The sequence below is a fragment of the Tenrec ecaudatus genome, chromosome 4 (genome assembly GCF_050624435.1).
Source record: "Tenrec ecaudatus isolate mTenEca1 chromosome 4, mTenEca1.hap1, whole genome shotgun sequence".
Lineage (NCBI taxonomy): Eukaryota > Metazoa > Chordata > Mammalia > Afrosoricida > Tenrecidae > Tenrec > Tenrec ecaudatus.
In genome coordinates, this window is record NC_134533.1 from 67,170,151 (window position 1) to 67,190,645 (window position 20,495).

The following is a 20,495-nucleotide window of genomic DNA, read 5'->3' on the forward strand; positions in this document are numbered from 1 at the left end:
TTAAGAAGAAAACATTTTCATTACATGGTCACGAATTTATTTTGTCTTCATCCCATACACTACCGGGTTGAGAAATGGTGGAACTATCAGGTAAAGATTTGACAAAATAATATGAACATAAGGTGGTACGTGCGAACCAAACCGATGTGTGAAGAAAGAAAAGAACGCAAGAAGGTAGAACTGAAGGAAGACACAAATGTGGGCAATGCATGTGTTGAAGGCTTTGAGTCTTGCCTCCTTCTGGGGCAGTTGAAAGACAGTGATGAAGATCTGAACATAGGATAAGGTGATGAAGATGATGTCAAAGCCTAGGATGCTGAAGGCAACAAATATCTTCCACGGCGAGCTTCACAAGGGCGATAGGCTCACAGTAAGAGTGAGCGATATTTGTCGTTTTGTACAGCGTGAGACGACATTTGATGAGCACTATGCATGGTGCTACAAGAATGGCAGCCCTGAGTGCCACGCCAACTCCTATTTGAGTCAGTAGCTGTTGTGAGAAGATGGTGGAATGTCTCAATGGGTCACAAATGGCCACGTAGCGGTCAAGGGCCATGGCAAGTAGGACACCAGATTCAATGGCCTGAAATGAATGAATAAGCCACATTTGCAGCAGACAGGCTTCAAAATAAATTTCTGGCAAATGAAACCAGAAAATGCCCAGCATTTTGGGAATAATGCAAGTGCTAAGGGCCATATCTGTGGCCCCCAACATAGCCAAGAATATGTACATGGGTTTATGGAGGCTGCTTTCACATTTGATTAAAGCTGTGATGATGGAATTCCCAACCACAGCAATGATGTACATGACAGAAAATGGAATGCCAATCCAACACTGTACTGACTCCAGGCCAGGGATTCCAACTAGTGTTAGTACAGGGGGCATGAAGACTGAGCCATTGATTGTGAACATGGTGGTTTGGTCAGTAGAATCAAATCTTGATATTGCTGCTTCATTCACTAGACCCTGTGAAGACTTGAGCGTGTTAAAAAATAAAAGAGAATAATTTATTTTAGACACAAATAATTTAGTTAGATTGTGAGCAAATTATTTCTTATTCCCCAAAGATTCTTCTAGTTTTCTATTTTCTTTCCAAAATGCCACTGAGCAGCCAGAAGTCTGGGTTCATATTGTACCTTTAGGCACTTTTTATGAGTAAAATAAAATCTATTTGATGGCCTCTTTCTGCCCATAATAACTATCCAGGCAGATATTATTCATCTCATGCCCTTTAAGCACTACTTATATTATTTTTATTCCCTATCATAGTTATCTAGAACTATTACAGAAATATCATGAAATTATTGTTCTAACAAATATAAAATTATTCTCTCAAAGTTTAGAATATATACCTCAGTGTGTCAGCTCAAAAATAAAGCTTTCCTCTCTCTGTTGGATTTAAGGAAATGTCTTTGTCTACTTTCAACATCTGTGGGCCTAGCATTTCTTGAGAATCTACATGTGTCTTGACATCAATGTTCCCTGGGAGCTAGGCAGTTCTCAACACAAGTCCCAAGACTGATCTTCTTTCTTGAGGTACTGAGCTCCCTCATTATCTGCTCCATTGTTTGGCCTCTTTCATTTCTTATAAGAGAATGACTGGAGATACAACTTGTTCTTAAATATTATATCCCACCTGATTAAACAACTACCTCTAATACTGCCTTATTAATATGATAGAAGTTAGGATTTAGAACACAGGATAGTTAGATCAGGTAAAAAATGGAAGTTAATAATATAATACTGAGATGTCTGATTTGCAAAGGTAATATATACTTTGGGGAATCACAATTTTAATCTGTAACATCTACCATTTAGAATTGGGATCAGTAATTTTATACAGAGTTAATATGCTTTAAGAATTACAATAAACCTAGACTATATATAAAGAACTCATCGAATGTGATAAAATATCCAATGGAATCAAAATCAGAAGAGAAGAATAAGTAAACTTCTCTCAGTAGTGCCTTGAAGTTCCTCCAATAGATTTCATATGCACCCTGTGGCATTCATTCCTTACATGATACTTACCTGAGGACTTACCACCTTCCGATAGCATAGCATCCATACATTATCAACAACCTAGATGACTTTATTAGAATAACATTTTGCTAAACTGAATGCTTTCCTCAGGCTAAAAATCGTAAAGACCCTATGCCAGAAGCTCCATTTTCACAGTTGTGAGGCTTGCACTCTGTGTTGCAGCATCCAGAGCAATCGTATGCCTGGAGAACACATGAGTGACAGCACACAAGCAGACCTGACAGGGAGGAATGCACTGTACATAATAAAAAAAAAATGAAAGCTTTCACAGGACTCCAGGAAGAAACCACCTGAATAATAAATAGAAAACCATGTCTTCAGTCTAACAGACCATTTTAGACCCTCCTTAATACACTTTTAAATTATATTGCAGCCTAAAAGATGATGAGAAGAAAACAATATTTTTCTTCCAAGTATTTTTCCCCGTTCAATTCCCTGGAAACCTAACTGATATTTTATGAGGAAAGATTTTTCTCATCTTCTAAATGATTGGCATTTGAAGTTAGACAGATCATTTGTGATTTGCAAACTACTCGGCATTGCTTGGTACCTATTCAATAGCAGGCTTTTGTTTGATTTTGTTTATGACCCTGCTCACTGGGTGCCAGTAGTACTCATCGAACTTGTGTGTTCAAAAGAATCTGTATCATCTCTAATTGTCACTCGAGGAAGGTGTGTCGTGATGGGGATTTAAACAGTAGTTGGTTCCTGCCCCCTGTATCTTGTGGCCTCTATCACACAACCCAAACCCACTGGCAGTGAACCAATTCCGTCTCAGCGTGTTCCTGGAGAGTAGGATTACTGCTTTGCGTCTCTGCAACATTAATCTCTAAGGGAGAAGACAGTGTTTCCATTCTCCTGCTCAATTGCTGGGGGATTCTAACACCTTCTTTTCAGTGAGCTCCTCCACGCATGACCCACGATGCCACAGGACACCTCATAGGGGATGAAAACTCAGTTGGATAGGAATGCATGGGTTGTTGTCCCTTTAGTGAAAGGAGACGTGCCCTGGTGGCACATTGCTGAAGCACTCATCTGTTAACTGATGGGCCAGTCATTCCAAGCCATCAAATGTTCCACAAATGAACGATGTAGCTGTTTGCTCTGTAGAGATTTGCAGCCTTGGAAACCCAATTTTGCCGTTCTATGTAGCGGAAAATCCTAGTGACAAAGGGCTAAGTGCTATTCTGTTAACCCTCTAGCCACGAAAGGAAATTAAAGGAGACTGTGTATTAAGTTCATTTTCTAAGCCAAACAATCACAAATTTGTGGAAGGAGTACGGTAATAATTTGTGTTACAGGAAATAATATAGATTATTCCCAAGCAATTGGAGATTAGTTTCCCAAATGCCCAAATCTTGCAACATACTATTCTGCCCCCATCCCACCCCCTTACGCCTCCTAGAGAAAATTCCCTTATATCTCTGGATTTTGTATAATGCCCCACAGACACTCACAAAGCTTTACGGATGTGTCTCACGAGGTTGATTTCTGTTCAGTCTGAAATCCTAATGTCACACAGAACCAAGGAAAAAATGCAGGGTTGGAGCCAAAAGTCAAAAATATGCAAAAGTCACAGGTCTCTTTGCTTCTATCAGGTTCAAACAGGAAATAGAATCGTGGCTTTTCAGGTGGTGTGTCAGAACTGTAAGGTTGACCCAGCATTTATACACTATCTCAGGAAAACAAAGGGTGGAATCCAAAGCCACACCTGTTCTTGCATTTTTAAAGATGTCCCTCAAGACATAAAGGGTGTGATTTGTTCACATCTTCTACTAAAGTCAGGTCTTAATGGCATCCTCATTCAGACCATTAGTACTGGAGAGAACACCCTCTGAAAGAGGATAAAGCCAAAGGCACGGAGTCTAGAATTATAATGCATCACTTAAGCCATACCAAATGTCTACAAAGGAAGGAAATATATTAACAAATGCGATCAGGTAGATCGTGTAAAGGACATCAAGACCAGATTTTAGGGAACTTGTTAGAAAGCTGTTGAGATGTGTGTAAGGCTATCTTATGAAACAATACAGCAATATCAAGGAGTCTGCTTGGGGCTGTGGGTTAAACCCATAGCTTCTTTGGTGGGAAAGATGAAGCTTTCTCTCCAAAAAAGAGTCACAGTCTCTGCAATCCCATCTAGGTGCTCTGAGGAGGGAGTGCGTCTACAGCAATGGGTGGTTGTGGGGCGACACTGGAGGATTCGCAGAGTCAAAATCTGTGGGTGAAATGACTCAGACTGAAAGAAATTGAGATGTGAGACAGATTCTTCTTGGACTGAGGATCTTAGGACTGAGTGACAAATGTCAAATAGGGAGGAACATTGTGGAGACAGACACATATATATTTACAAGGTGGAGGAACACTCTATTCAAACTTTGAAAAAAATGAGTCATGACAAGTAGCCTGGAAATTTTCATCTTCTTTATACCATGAAATCTAAGGTAGTAGTGCTGCCTACAATTCCACTATGATCTCATAATAACTATTTTACAGGTTTTAAAGGGCAGCCAATGTGCACTATGTGCAAAATTAAGGTCTCTTCTCTTTGTACCATCTGTAATATTTATCACGCAGCCTCTGTCTCAGACACTCTAGTGACACAGAACTCTGTTATTCTGTGGATGTCTGCCCCTTACAGGCAGCTGCACATGTCAGACTGGAAACTCTACATAGAATCCCAATGGCCTTCCTCTTTTTTTCTCAGGAAGATCCAGTGGTAGTCATTGGTCATGGATTCTATTAGTTCATGATACAAGTCTTAAGCCAGACAGAGTTGAAATCCTGGAACTGCCATTGCCACGATTTGTATTTTCTTAAACCAGTTATAAAACTGCAATGGGCATCAATGTCCTCATTAGTAAAATAAGGTTACAAGTATACTGGTAAAATAAGATAGAGCTAAATACATTACAGGATGATTTTTTAACTAAATAAAATAATCCATTTCAATAATATAGTGATCATGAGATGAATTAATTGGTTAGTAAATGCCAGCTGTTAATAAAATTGTATGTTCTTCATTCTAAGATATAACGATACATTTGATGAGACAATTATTATTCCTCTGAGTCATTTTAGCTGAAGCTTGTGAAATTTCTGAGCCTTTAAAAAATGATCTTTTCATTAATTTATTAACTCAGATATCATTTTCTAAATGTCTTATTATTTTTCAACTTACCTTTAATATTTATCACCCAGGATTTTATTACATGTCCTGGAATTATTCTGCAAGGGCATAAAATAATATGAGACACAGTCTTTCCTGAAGTTGAACATTCAGCTACTGTAGGATTCTGTTTTTTTTTGGCACCTGACATCATAATGGCTTACATGGAGTATGAATTATTGATGAAACCTACATGGTACAAATGGTCAAATGTTCAAATGCTACATGTAATGTTTGGAGTCTGATACGCTCCAAGAAAGACAGACTGAGTTATCAGGTTTTTAAAGTTTAGAATCTTAAAATCTTCCTCAAACAGTTCTATTTTGCACACATGAGGTTATCAGGAGTTGAAATAGACCAAGAGCAATGAACCAAACAACAGAGAACCAATAAAATATTTTCTCACTTTAAGCACAAAATCCTTATCTCAAAGATTTACCAGGGATTACCAATGCAAATGTAGGTATATATCATAAAGTGTGATTTTCCTTTCTTGGATGTTTCAGGCAATCAAAAACGAGTGTTTTGGAGTCTGTGATGTTCTTCTGGGATTAATTTTCATCATTCCCTGGTACTCATTAGGTCCACCTGTGATAAGCAAACTAGAATTCAAAATTTTCTTCCTTCTTAAAACACCTCAGAGATTACAGTGTCCCACCTTACCACAGAACAAATTACTGACATTGATTTACCATAATAATAAGCCATCAGGGCTCATAAAGGTATAATGAGATATTCTTATAGATCAGATAGACAGATGCTGACAGAATACAAAAGGAGCATGTGTGTAACTTGATTTCAGTATAACTGTTTCTTATTTATCTATAAAAGGGCTGACTGCATCCCAGGGTCTCAATCATCTGTAACTTGTCGCTTTTCCTACATGATCTTGGGTGACACAAATCATTCTTGTATCTTAACAAGCTCTCCCCAAAGTGCCTCTACCATGTTCGGGCTTCTGCTATACTGATATGTATTTTCAAAAATTATAATATCAATCACAACGCCAATATCAACTGCTCCCTCTTAGCATATAACTGACATTTTTGGAATAGATATAATTAGAAAATGTATTTAAATTTTTCATGTAAAATATACAGTACATTATTTGCCTATATTCAGCATAATACAAGAAAAAAAAGTTTGACCATGATCATTGCAGCTAAATATAGTTTTGAGAATGATGAGGGAAATGAATATACAAAATTGCTATTTACAAATTGACATGTGTATGAATTGTGATAAAAGTTGTATGAACCCAAATAAAATGACTAAAAATAGACCTTCAAAATTTTAATATAGCAGTTTTATTAAACTTACATAGAATTATATACAGCCTTAGAAAAACATAATAGCTTATGAATGAAGAATAACAAGAGGAAGACTCTCAATGAGGTGGATGGAGACAGTGGCTGCAATAGGCTCAAGAATAGCAACAATTGTCTTGGAGGAATCCCAAAATTTGACTTCAGATTTGGGGACAGTACTTGGTTCCTCATTTAAACTGTTTGCAGGCTGTTCACAAAGTTAAGCAGTTAGACGAGGAAGTATTTATCTGTTTGTTAATTTGTATTATCACTATCTATATAACATAACCAGGACAAGCAATGCCAAGGAGACAGCAATGGGATCAATGGGGGCGTGAGAGGTGGGAGAGGTCATGTGAAAGGAGGAGATGAGGGAGGGGAATGGTGAGCCACAATGCCTGGGCCAGGGGAATAGCAAGGGATCTAAACTTGATCAAGAGGAGCGTGTAGGGTCCGTGGTGATTTTTGATCAATTGAGACATACCCATGAGGAACTGTTGAAAGGATAATGATGGGTGAACATGATAGTGGGATGGGGAAAAGAAATAAGAAATAAAAAGAACAACAAGGAAGTAAAAATTATATATAGGTATAAATATATATTAAAATATATGTATTTATGTTTGTGTGTGTATATATATGAAGAAGATGGACATTTGTGCCTCAATTTATATTCTACTTCAGTACAAGTATTGTTTATTCTAAAAATGTGGTAATGTATGATACTCACCTTCCTGACAAGATTGCTTAAGACATAAGCATATGTGGTGAAGAAAGCTTATGATGTCTGCTATGAAAAGATATAGCATCTTGGATCTTAAAGGCTTGAAGTTAAACAAGCGGCCATCTCGCAAGGAAGCACTAGAACCCACATGAAAGGAGCATACCAACCTGTATGATTAATGAGGTGTTGACGGGAATAGGTATCAGAAGTTAGAAAACAAGCAATAAAATGTATGTGAAGGAGCAAAGGCAAAGTGGAGACCCAATGGCACCTGTAAGACAATTAGACAGTCCCTCACAGAAGGGGCACACAGAGGTACGATATATCCAGGGTACAGTAGAGCAATGATAAAACACATAACTCTCCTCTAGTTCTTTAAAATTTCCTCCTCCCATTATGGCCTTAGTGTTACCTCACTAATCTTGCTCGACCTGCGTATGTACATTGGCACAATTCAGATCTTTCGATGCATGGAATCCAAGATAGATATACCCCTCAGAAACAGTAATGGGAGTAGTGGTTTCCTGGGGGTAAGGGAAGATGGCAGCAGTAGGGCTGGGGAAGGGGTTTACCAAGGAGTTCAAGAAGAAGGAAAATGTATTGAAAATGAGTATGGAAGCAATTTTACAACTTTGATTGATCTAATGGAACTATGGATTATAATTGTATTGTAAGAATAAAGGGTTTTTTTTAATAAAGGGTTTTTTTTAAAAAAAAGGGAAAAAAAAGGAAAGTAAAAGAGAGTTGTCCAATACAAAAAAAGTATGGCAACAATTGTGAGAATGGAGCAAGACTGAGCAATTCTTCATTTCGTTTTACATTAAATGGCACCTCCCTCTAGGGGAGGTGACAAGATGGACTTTCTCAACAACAACCGAGAAATGAATTCAGTGAGGTGCTTGTGTCAACTCATACTTTCTTAAAGAGCTAATTCTTTGCATCTCTTCCCAATTCTATTTAATCATAGCTTAAAATCGGCCATTTTGTTCTTGTGTGCCCTCTAGTCAATTCCAACTCAGAGCTGACCTGTGCCTAGAATTTCCCCAAGGAGTTTTCAAGGCTGTAAATTGTTATGGAAGCAAATTGCTCTGCCTTATTACCAAGTAAATTCGTGGTGTTTAATCACTGACCTTTTAGTTAGCAGCCATGTGCTTTAAGCGCTGAGTCACGATGGCTCTTCAATTAGCTCTAGATGGGACATTTATTTGAGAAAAGTCTGTAAATGATTCAAAGTAGGTTGGCTACCCACACAGGTAAATTCCTAAAGAGAAAGCTCTTTGCACGGAGTCAGTTCCATCTCATAGGGACCCTACACATTGCAAAGTTGAACTGCATGGAAATAGAACTGATGTCTCTCATGATTATGGCCTTTCAGAATAAGATTACCAGGCTGTTCTTTTAAGGCACCTTTGGGTGGATTCAAGCTGCCAACCTTTCAGCTGGTAGCTACAGAGATGTACATAAAACAGGGAAATAGATTGATTACTGTGATAGTTAGGTTTGTTGTGCCAACCTGACCTGTAGGAACCTGTGGGATAAATCAGGTCACTGATTGGAGGGCAAAGAGATAAATAGAACTGTAAGGCTCACTCCTGTCTCTCTTGCTCTCTGGTGATCAGAACAGCATGCTAGTTCTCTGCCTCAACCTGTGTGTTACACTACCTATGGCCAAGCCAACCTGTGGATTGTGGATTGTGTTGCTAGAGCTTGAGGTTACTTTGAGATCTGCTTCCCCACACAGCTGTTGCATACATACAATACATACATTACTTGAACTTGCAGGCTGCAGGCTTTCTAGCTGAGGATCAGACAGTCTTGCAAAGAGCCGGACTAGTGCCAAGAAACCACACACCATCTGATCCTGGAAAGTAGTGTAGCTCACTTGGCTGGAGGACTCCTCAAGACAGCTGCGATCAAATGGTTTGGAGAGGGAAGGGGGTTGCTGAGTGGTTGTCATGTGGATATGGAGCAAGGAGGGCCGCCCTGACAGAGGGATGAGGCTTATTGATGGGGCGGGCTGCACAGGAGAGGGGAGAGGGAACTGTCACGTTTGGGGAATGTAAGTGCTTGTCTGTTGTGGGGAAGAAAGAGAGGCTGCCCTCCAGGTCAGGGGAGGAATGAGTGAGGATGCTTTGGGAGACATTAGTGGGGAGTGTCTTTAGTGGTGTGCAGCAGCTGGGCCTTATTGAACTAGGGCAACTGAGGGAGTCCCAGAAACCCAGGGCGGGTGTGTTGGACTGCTGAGACATTGAACTCTGTATCTTTGGGTGCACGGCATGCTCCAGAAGCTGCATTGCTGAGACCCGTGCAGAAACTCCACTGGGTGAACTGGACTCTACATCAGACTCCCTTGGGACCTGACGGCTTATTTAGCAAATAGATGGTGCCTGAGGAAGTAGAAGACAGCAGTACCAAGAATGGTGTACTGCAGATTGATGGAAACACAGGTCTTCTTCAAGGCTACATCAATGCCCTGTATGATATATTAAGATATGTATTATTCTGGAAATCTTGTGATAGACATTCAGTTATGTTTTGCTTATAATTATTCATATTAGGGTGTAACTCCCTAAACACGATTGGAAGACCCCCTTTTGATTACAGGTAATTTTTGTTTGTTTGTTAGTTAATGAAAACCAAGGACATTGAACCTATAGGGAAAGAAAATTGAACAAGGGTTTGGGGGTGGGGGCAGAATTTGAGAGAGTGGGGATGATGTCAAGGAGTCCAGGAATGAAAAAATATGTTTGGTGACCGATGATGGAAGTAATTGTACAATTCTGTTTGATGTGATTACATTATGGAAAGATATAACACATAAGATTAAATTAAAATGAAAGAAAGAAAACAAAAGCATAGATCTAGGAATGGTTTGGGGGCCCGCCCTAAATCTTAGCTCGAACTTAAGAACAATACCTACGAACATTCATATCCGTCAGGAAAGCTCGTGGTGAAAATGTTGCATGTTGTTGCTAACCAAAAATGGGCTTTTTGAATCCACCTATTAGCACCACAGGGAAAAGACCCTGAGTTTTATTGCCATAAAAATTTATAGCTAAGAAAGCCCTACAGAGCAGTTGCATTGTATCTCATGGAGCTGCTTTGAGTTGAAATTGACACAAAGCCATTCAACAACAATATTCTATAACACTGTGATTCTTTTGATATCAAACATTTGTTATAGGTTTCCAAAAGCATGCTGTTATTTAAAGAATAGTGTATATATTTCAGAACCTCAGCCTCTTACATATGCTATATTTAATGTAGTTGTGTTAGGCATGGCTCTCTAAAGAAACAAAACCAGGACACTTATGATTTTAGATAGATAGATACATAGATTTATACAGCAAGAAGGAATATATAAAACTGTTTAGTCCACACAGCAGTACAGAGTGCTCAGTTCAAATCACTTTCCTTTTGTAGTACATGAGATCACTATGAGTCCGGGTCAAATTGATAGTAACTACAAAACAACAGTTTTTTTTATCAATTGTTCCTTATCTGATATTTTTCTACTTATGACAATAATGAAAATATTCTATCCCATTCTGTCACATAGCTTTCTGGAAGTAACAAAAACAAATTGTGGGCAGAGACAATAACCATGACAGTAATGGTTAAGCTTACTTGTCATATTGATTACACCATAGTTTTCAGTTACACCATAATATAATTTGATTGCTATAGATTGCAGCTTGAGCTTGAAGCTGGTGGATCAAGTGATGCAATGACTTGGGCACTTTAGAATAAATTTTATTGTATTTAAATTAAATCTTAAATTTTAATAAAGAAAAAAATCAGGCTTATGCCCAAAGATTAAAAACTGTAGAACATGAGCAAACTTAGTCTGTCCCTGATTAGTACAGCACAGTTTCCTATAGCAAAAAGCAACAAACAGCCAAATTCCAATCAGTATAAGAATGGATAAAAAATTCTCTGGTACATCCACACCATGGAATACTCAGTTTGAAACCAGTGAATTAGTCTTTGTATATCCCACATCTTGTGCATGCCTCTACATTTTTTTTTCTCTCTCTCAGGAACTAATATCCACAAACTCATTAACTAAGGGAATTGAATAGGATATACCAGAGATCATGAATCTCTAGCATAATATCTATAATATTGTAGGCATCTGATAACATTTGTTGAATTAGATAAGCAATTAAACATTAGAGGTAGGATAAAACAATATTGATGTCAAAGACAGAACAACTGATTGTTCAGACATTGTGTGTTTGAAGTTCTTGAATAACTGTGGAAATGCTTCTAAATGTTTATACTTTATATTTCTCATCAGATTAATAAAGCATATAGGAATAAGAATATATTAAAGACAACTTTTATCTGCTTTTTTCCAAAATGATTGAGATATTAATAACAAAGAAAGAAATCATATTAGCAACTTGTCTTCTGAACTCCCGAACAAGTAATCAGAACAAGTATTTTGGGTGCATTTAATTTAAATATAAAGAATGCATAATTCAAGAAATTTTAATGATTTTACTGGGGGCTTTTACAATTCTTATCACAATCCACACATACATCTATGCCAAGCCCATTTGTACAAATGTTGGCATCATCATTTTGAAGACATTTTATTTCTACTTGTGCCCTTAGTATAAACTCCTCGTTTCTTTCTTCCCTGCCCCAACCTCCTTCCTTCCAGAACCCTTGATAATTTATAAATTTCTATTTTTTTTCATGTCTTACACTGACCGGTATCTCCCTTCAACCATGTTTCTGTTGTTTGTCTCCCTGGGGTTGGGTGGGGGTTATAATTGATTATTCCCCACTTCTCCCCCCACATTCTTCCTACCCTCTTGATATCACTACTCTCATTATTGGTCCTGAGGAGTTTATCTGTCCTGTATTCTCCATGTTGTGAGCTCTGATCTGTACCAGTGTACATGATATGGTCTAACTGGATTTGTAAAGCAGAATTGGGGTCATGATAGTGGAGGAGAGGAAGCATTAAAAAATTAGAGGAAATTGTTTGATTTGTTGGTATTGTACTGCAAACGTACTTGCTTGTCTGTCCTGGTAACCCTTCTGTGAGGGATTGTCCAATTCTCTGCAGATGGGATTTTGGTCTTCACTGCTCCCTCCCACTCATTTACATCAATATGATATTTTGTTCTAGGATTTGATGCCTGATACCTAATCTAATAGGTACCTCATGATCACACAGGCTGCTGTGCTTTTTCCATGTGGGCTTTGTTGCTTATCAGCTAGATGGCTGCTTGTTTATCTTCAAGTCTGTAAGACATTTTGATAGCCAGGTAACATCATATTTCTTCACCACATTTGCTTACTCACCCATTTCTGTCTTCAGCAATTGTGTTGGGAAGGTGAGCATCATGGAATGCCAGGTTATTAGAATAAAGAGTTCTTGCATTGAGGGAGATCAATGGATCTTTGTGATGAAGAATACTTGGAGGAAGAAACTTATCCAGGAACTAAAAATGTAAGAGGAGACTGGAACCATGTGTGCATTTATTATGTTGCTACCTCTTTTTACACCCCTAACTCTCATCACTCAGGGACAATCCACATATATTTGAGGATTATATGTGAGGATTATTATGACAATCCACATATATTTGAGTCATTAGTTATGTTGGTCTGGAAAACACATTTGATGCTGATACATTTCAAGAGCTAATTAAATAGAAAACCCAAGCATCACAGATAATGTAAACGTTTTTAATGAATTTATTGACAGATGATTATTATTGCTGAAAGAAATTGTGAACATATTAATGAGCCTAGTTGTTAAACATTCAACATTTTCACTACATGACTGCGTATCTGTCTTGTCTTTAAACCATAGACAAGTGGATTAAGAAATGGAGGGACCAGCAAGTAAATGCTGGAAAAGAGAATGTGGATATAAGGGGGGATATGAGAACCAAACCTGTGTGTAAAGAAGGAGAAGAAGGCTAGGAGATAGAACTGGAGGAAGACACAAATGTGGGTGATACAAGTATCAAATGCTTTAAACCTAGCTTCCTTCTGGGGCAGACGTAAAACGGTGGTCAATATCTGGATGTAGGACAGGGAAATGAATATGACATCAAACCCTCCAACTGCAAAGGCCGCAAACAAACCACAGATCTTGTTGACCCAAGTATTTCCTGCAGCAAGCTTCACAATTGCCATATGCTCACAGTAGGAGTGCGAGATGACAGTTGTGTAATAATATTTAAGCCAGCTCTTTACCAGTATTATGCAGGGGGTGACAAGGACAGCAGCCCTGAGAGTTACTGCAGTACCTATTTGGATGACCAGCCGGAAGGTTAAGATGGTGGCATGCCTCAGAGGGTAACAGATGGCGATGTAACGATCAAAAGCCATAGCAAGCAGGATGCCTGACTCAATGCACTGAAAAGTGTGTATAAACCACATTTGAAGCAAACATGAGTCAAAATAAATTTCTGTCATATGAAACCAGAATACTCCAAGCATCTTGGGTATAATGCTTGTAGCAAGTCCAATATCGGTGGTTCCGAGCATGCCGAGGAACATGTACATAGGCTCATGGAGGCTGCGTTGTGATTGTATGATGGTCAGCAGCAAGAAGTTTCCTATCATTGCCATGAGATACATGACAAAGAATGGGATCCCAATCCAGCACTGCACAGACTCCAGCCCTGGGATTCCTACTAGAGTCAACACAGAGGGCATGAAGACAGTAAAATTGGAAATGAACATGATATCCTGGGGTCTTCTGATACAGACAAAGATGTCTTTCACTCAGTTCAGCTCTGCCTCTTCAAATTTCACTCTTCATCATCAATCTGTATATTTGTTTTTATTTTGGTAGATCTCTGTGATCATATTATCCATCTCACAAATATTGACGATAGGAAATTCATATATACACATCACTTCAAAGAAAACATCCACCAGCTTCATGTCACAATAATATTCTGGTTACATGGCAAGCATACTGTGTTTATAGTCAGCAAAACCACCTGCTTAAGACGTCACTTTGACTTTTCTGTGACTTCCCTCTAAGACCTGTTGACCAAAAATTAGATGTTTCCTTTTACTTGGGAATTGAATTTTAATCAGTTTGAAGAAAATCTGCATTACCTAAATTCCTGCTCTTCTCTAGTAATCTATTGATCCAAATCCTCTTGAACTAAGAAATGTCAATTTGGACCAGCAAATACTCAGATGCCAACAAATTGATATGAAAAGCAAAAGGTATTTATGTACCTGTATTATGTAAGTTGTATCATATAAATTTGGTTAGAATGATAAAGACTTGAGGAAAAATTTCAAGTTTAGGTTATATTGACTTTTCCTCATTCAAGCTCTCTGCTGTTTCTGATAGTTCTAACAGCTAAAATTCTTACATTCAACTGTGAGCTAAAAATAGCAGAGTATCCAGTTGAAATTCAAGATATTACAAATTTTAAATAAAAATAGTACAAATTTCTTAGAGGAAAGGAACTCCTGGGAAGCAAGAGAATGAGCAGTAGCAACATACATAGATGAAGACTCATTCCTAGACCACAAACAACACGAAAACAATAACCACACTTACTGACAGCTAGTCAACTCTTCCTCATGGCGAATTCATAAGAGTTCCAACAAGAATAAATCTTCATGTGTGAAGACAGCTTCCTCTTTCTCTTTCAGAGCAACAATTGTTTTTAGCTGCCAGCCTGAGAGTTTACAGCTCAATGTGGAAACAAAGGATATAGAAAAATGGAATATTGAGCAACTTAGCCATATAGACACCCATGTCTTCAATTCCATCCGTCCAAAGATTTAGCCATTTGGTTTCATTGATTCTAACTAAAAGATAGGTATTTATAAGAATTTGATACAAATTTTGAACTGATATATAAACATCCATTAAATTACAATCAGTGATTAATAGACTACATTAAAGCTTCCCAAGAAAACTAGGCAGAAAAGAGAAGAGGTGACACTGGAGGGTTCAAGAAATGATTCAAAACAGTTGTTGATGAGAGTAAATATTAAAATGTAATTACTTCCCAATTTAATAGGCATATAAACTTTCTCAAACCTTGGCCTATTATACATTCTTTAAAAAGTCTTCTGGGACCAAAACCATAAAAATTGCACATTTTGTCCTTTGTAAGTTCTAAAGCCATATATTAAAGAATATTTGTAATTCTGTAAAGAATCGGGTTCTGTTATTTAATTTTTCTCTAGACTTCTTAATAAAATTGTTTTGAATACATGCAAGTGATCAGTCAGCTTATTACTCATTGAATGTGATCAGGCATGTTCACAATACAAAAAAAACATTCTGCTAAATGTTGATAAATTTCATGGTTGAAAGGAAGTGAGAAAGGAATGTATTAACTGAGGAAGATTACACTAAATGTGGTGACGTACATTTAGGACAGTCAGTCCACGAACCGTCCACTGCCGTGGAATTGATTTTGACCCATAGCAGCTCTGATTCAGACAGAGAAGTGTTCCATACCGCTTCCAAGAGTGTTAATCATATGGAAATAGACAGTCCCAGCTTTCTTCCATGGAATATCAATTCCAAAACTTTGCTGAAACTTCCCAATGCTTACCGACAACCCAACCAAACCAGTAGGCAATCAATCGTGCACTCTTATTCTCATTTACTCTCAATTACAGAAAACTGACTCTAATGGGGTAAACTTTTTTCTTGCTCTAAATAAGTCATAAGTAGCATATATAACCTTAGAGATGAGCACTGAAATGTGAGACTTACCATCATGGTGGGGTGGCATGTGGAATGTAATATCTACCTGAGTGCCAGGTAAGAGGCATAGAGAGAGTGTTGTTACAGAAGCTAGTGACCCCACATCATGGGAGTGCACTTGTTAATTGTAAAATTAAGTCCACAATGGTGGTCACGAGCTCCCTTTGTTCTCACCAGATGCCTGAGGTGTATTTGCAGATCTTCATATGCTTTCCAGTCATCAAATCATTTTCCTCCTGAAAGTCCAGTCTCAGTTCCTCATATGTTTTGTTCTGTCTTTCTTCCTCCTACTTGTGAATTCTGTAACAGCACACTGGTAAAGCCATGGAATGGAAGAGATTTGGCAGCTCTTAGGATCCTTTGTAAATATCACACTGTGACGTATTTGTCGATAGTCTGTCACACTGCTTTTTATCTCTACAATCCAGACACCGCCCTGTTTACAGATGTCTAACAGAGCACACGGCAGTGTAGTCATCATCCAGCACACTTACAGCAAGGTTTCTGGCATTCAGGGACCCAGGTTTCATTTTCTGAGCTCAAATAGGAGAAGCAAACTGCCAGCGCCTGTTTTAATGTTTCCTAATGGGGGTGTGGAAAGGAGGAGGGGTTAAGGACATGGATTGATGGATTTCCCATCCACTTGACTAAACCCTGAGAGACTCAGAAAGTTTAATGGCAGCCCTCAAGGGTTTATCCACACAACTGAAAGCCCTGAATAATTGCTATACTTCTAGAAATCTCCACGCCTTGTCCTCTTTTTCTTCTCAATTTCTTTTCTACTGCAAATTACATCTTACACCCAAGTTTTATTGCATAAGTCAAGGTACTTTCTTGTGACCACGTTTGAAAACATGTAAAGCCCATTTAAATCAAATGTCCCTGTATAATTTCAGGTCTGCTTAAATATATTTTTATAACTTAATTACTTTCTTATCACCACAATTGATATTTCAGTTTCCTCCAGCATCACTCTTCCCATTTTAATTTTCTTTTGATTATTTTTATAAAGTTGACCATGTTATTGGGGGGATCAGTACTAATGAATATTTCAAAGTCTCTATCATACTGTGCTATGGATAGGTTGCTGCATCTCTTAATACTCTTCCCTCCAACTTACTGTTCACTGTCTCCCTACCTTCTATCCAGACTTCTCCTTTCCTTCAAAATGTACATGTGATATATATTTTATATGTGATGCAATCATGCCCAGTGCTTTAAACAATAATATTCCTCATTTTATCATGTTTTACATGAAGCTCACATAGCATAGTAGATCGGATTTAAACTATTTTATATAAATTTTATACAATTTTGACATGTTGCATCAGTAGACATCATCATGATGAACTGAGAAGAGACCAAAGTTTTCAGAGTTGTATTTAATTCTGGAGTCAGTATTCATTAAAGCCGACAAGAAATTAAATGACGTGTGGCATTGGACAAATGCATTACCAAAGATCTCTGACAAGCATTTAAGAACAAAGGTGTCTCTTTAAGGACTCAGGTATGCCTGCCGCAGGTCATAGTTTTCCAATCTCATATGCATGTGAAAATTGAACAGTGAGCATGAACCGAAGAAGAATTGATATCTTTGATTGAAGACATTGGTGAAGAATTTTGCAAGTACCAGGGTCTTCCAGGAGAACAAACAAATCTGTTTTGAAAGAAGTGCAGCTAGAGTGTTACTAGGAAGCAAGGATGGTGAGACTTTATCTTTGCACATAAGACAGGACTAGTCCCTGAAAAATGAGACCATGTTTGGTAAAGTTGAAGGTCAGTGAAAGAGGGAGACCCATCATGAGATGATTGACATAGTGCTGCAACAAAGATCTACATCGAACAGCAATTGTGATGAGGTTACAGGACGAGGTAGTGTTTCTTCTGTTGTACATGGGATTACTGTGAGGCATAGCTGACTCAACATCACCTAATAACAACAATAAAACTAAGTATAATCTACAAATAAAAATCTGTATATTTCCATCCTATTTGTTTCTGTTTCCACTAATCTAGTTCTGTTCTCTTCCTTGACTTCTTAACTTTGATTTAGGGAAATGTTCCCCATGTTCTTAAGTGTTTAAAGGGCTATCCCAGTCATTAATAATATTGATTTATTTATAAATTAGTGTACTATTTGGCTGAAAGATGACTAGAAAAAAAATAGCTTTAGTTCAAAGTTCATCGTGTGTCTTTAGTCAGTAAACACTGGTATATCAAATTCTGTAGAGATGTAGGATGCTGTGGGAGAAGGCTTTTGCCAATTGAAGAACAAGTGAAGAGTGTCTTCTGTTATATTATTCAACATTATATTGGAGGTCCCGTTAAATTCAACAAAGCAATAAAATAGCTATCACATTGGAAACTAATAGGTATACCGTTTTTATTCAAATATTATGTGATCATCAACATAGAACATCCTAAAGAATACAAGAAAATACAGACAGTAGCATGCAACATATATTAAATCAAGCTCAATATGCAAAAAGTAATTTGTGTTTCTATATACTAGTCACTAATAGGTATACTGTTTTTATTCAAATATTATGTGATCATCAACATAGAACATCCTAAAGAATACAAGAGAATATAGAAAGTCGCATACGACATATATTAAATCAAGCTCAATATACAAAAAGTGACTTGTTTCAATATACTAGTCATTAATAAGACATTCAAGTTAAAAACCTCCAAGCAATAATATTTTCAAAATTAAAACACAGAAAATAATTGTGTATTGTCAAAAATATCAGAACCAAATTAAACTGAAAGTTAAGAAAGGAAAGTAATAATGGTGTATCCCTAGCAGTCATTCTATAAACACCATATGCAGAGGGAGCCTCTATTTCCTGAAACAAGTGGCTCAAAGTCAACTTACAATTGTTATAAATAAAATTTTTATTATCTCAAATTAATAATTGTATTACTTTGTCTAGTATTATTACTAAAGACTATTATTTCTGAATCCAATAAACAATATGAAAATGCTTATGTGTGAATAAAAAAAGGAAGCATCTCAGTGGATTGGAGACGTCACCAAAATTTTAAAATATTATTCTAGAATTTTAGCCTAACCAATGGCTACTGAGTGTGAATCAAAAAGATATTCTTGGTGACCTAAAATTTAATCGTTACCGAGATAGAAAGATCCTGAGAATATCTCCTTCCAACAAAGATACCATGAGAACTGTCAACATTTAATGAAAGATTAAGCTATTACATGATGATTATTTGATACAGTAGTCTTTTCTAACTGGAAAAGACCAATTTACAATGTTGCATACCAGCTTCTGTCAGGATCAGCTGGAATAGCAGTGCTTTCAGAGGATAGGTCGGGATTTCCTCAATCTCTCAAAAACTCATTAGGAAGGTTTCATTTCATGGGTAAGAAAACAACTTAAAATCAAAGTAAGAACTATAGGAAAATTGTATGTTTCAACACCCTGTGATCTCACAAGCTGGTGTGTTTCTTCCATGGTGGCTTTATTGTTTCTCAGCTAGATGACCACCTGTTCATCTTCAAACCTTTAGGACCTCTATAACTTTTGATAGCCGGGTACCGTCAACTTTCTTCACCACATTAGCTTACGCACCCACTTTGTTTTAAAGCAATCATGTTGGGACATTGAGCATCTCAGGCTGCTGAATTATTAGAACAAAGTGTGCTTGCATTGAGGGAGTACTTTTAGGGGTCCACTGTCCATCTGTTTCCTCAATAATAAACCTATAAATATATGTTCATAGGTCTATTTTCCCCTCGTCATATATAAATACATTTACATATATATATGCTTGTATTTAGATCTCTGTAGATGACCTTTGCCTCCTAGTCCTTTCCTCTGTTTCTTTTTACTTTTGTCTTGTCCCACTATCATGTTCAGCCTTCATTTGGGTTTCAGGAATTCCTCTTGTCTACATTGTCCTTGATCCAGCCCTGCCAGACCTCCTACACCCTCTTCGCTGTCCCTACCCCACCACTATCATGACCCCAATTCTGCCTTACAATAATTTATAAATTATCAAGGGCTCTGGGGGATGGGGAGTGGGTGAAAATGAAGAGCTGATACCAAGGGCTCAAGTAGAAAGCAAATGTTTTGAGAATGATGATGGCAACATATGTACAAATTTGCTTGACACAATGGATGGATGTATGAGCCCCCAATAAAATTATTTTTTTTTAAAAAAGAAACAAAAGAAAAACCAGGCTAAACTAGAGGATGTATATTGGTACAGATAGGAACTGGAAACACAGGGAATCCAGGACAGACGAACCCCTCAGTACCAGTGGTGAAAATGGTGATACCAGAAGGGTGGAGAGAGGTGGGGGAGGAGGGGTGAACAGATTACAAGGATATACATATAACCTCCTCCCTGTGGAATGGATAGTGGAGAAGTGGGTGAAGAGGGCATTGGATGGTATAAAATATGACAAATTAATAATAATTTATAATTTTCAAGGGTTCATGGGTGTAGGGGGAGGCATAGTGGGGAGGGAGGGAAAAAGAGGAATGGATACCAGGGCCTTGAGA

General features: G+C 37.7%; 1 protein-coding gene and 1 pseudogene across 1 annotated transcript; both read right to left on the reverse strand.

Annotated features, from left to right (window-relative positions):
* Window positions 1-913, reverse strand: LOC142446845 (olfactory receptor 52A5-like; annotated as a pseudogene).
* Window positions 914-11,339: 10,426 nt separating this feature from the next.
* LOC142446846 (olfactory receptor 52A1-like) lies at window positions 11,340-13,958 on the reverse strand. Its single transcript, XM_075548581.1, has 2 exons — window positions 13,033-13,958; window positions 11,340-11,361 (listed from the first exon to the last, which is right to left on the reverse strand). The coding sequence occupies exons 1-2, from the start codon at window positions 13,956-13,958 to the stop codon at window positions 11,340-11,342; spliced, it is 948 nt and encodes a 315-aa protein (XP_075404696.1).
* Between the last annotated feature and the right edge of the window lie 6,537 nt (window positions 13,959-20,495).

Excerpts from the sequence above, each read along its gene's own strand:
- LOC142446846 (XM_075548581.1), bottom strand. The coding sequence starts at position 13,958 with ATGTTCATTTCCAATTTTACTGTCTTCATGCCCTCTGTGTTGACTCTA. Across the intron at positions 11,362-13,032 it reads CGCAGTCATGTAGTGAAAAT|ATATTATGCTAGAGATTCAT; the intron begins GTTGAATGTTTA and ends ACAATATTATAG.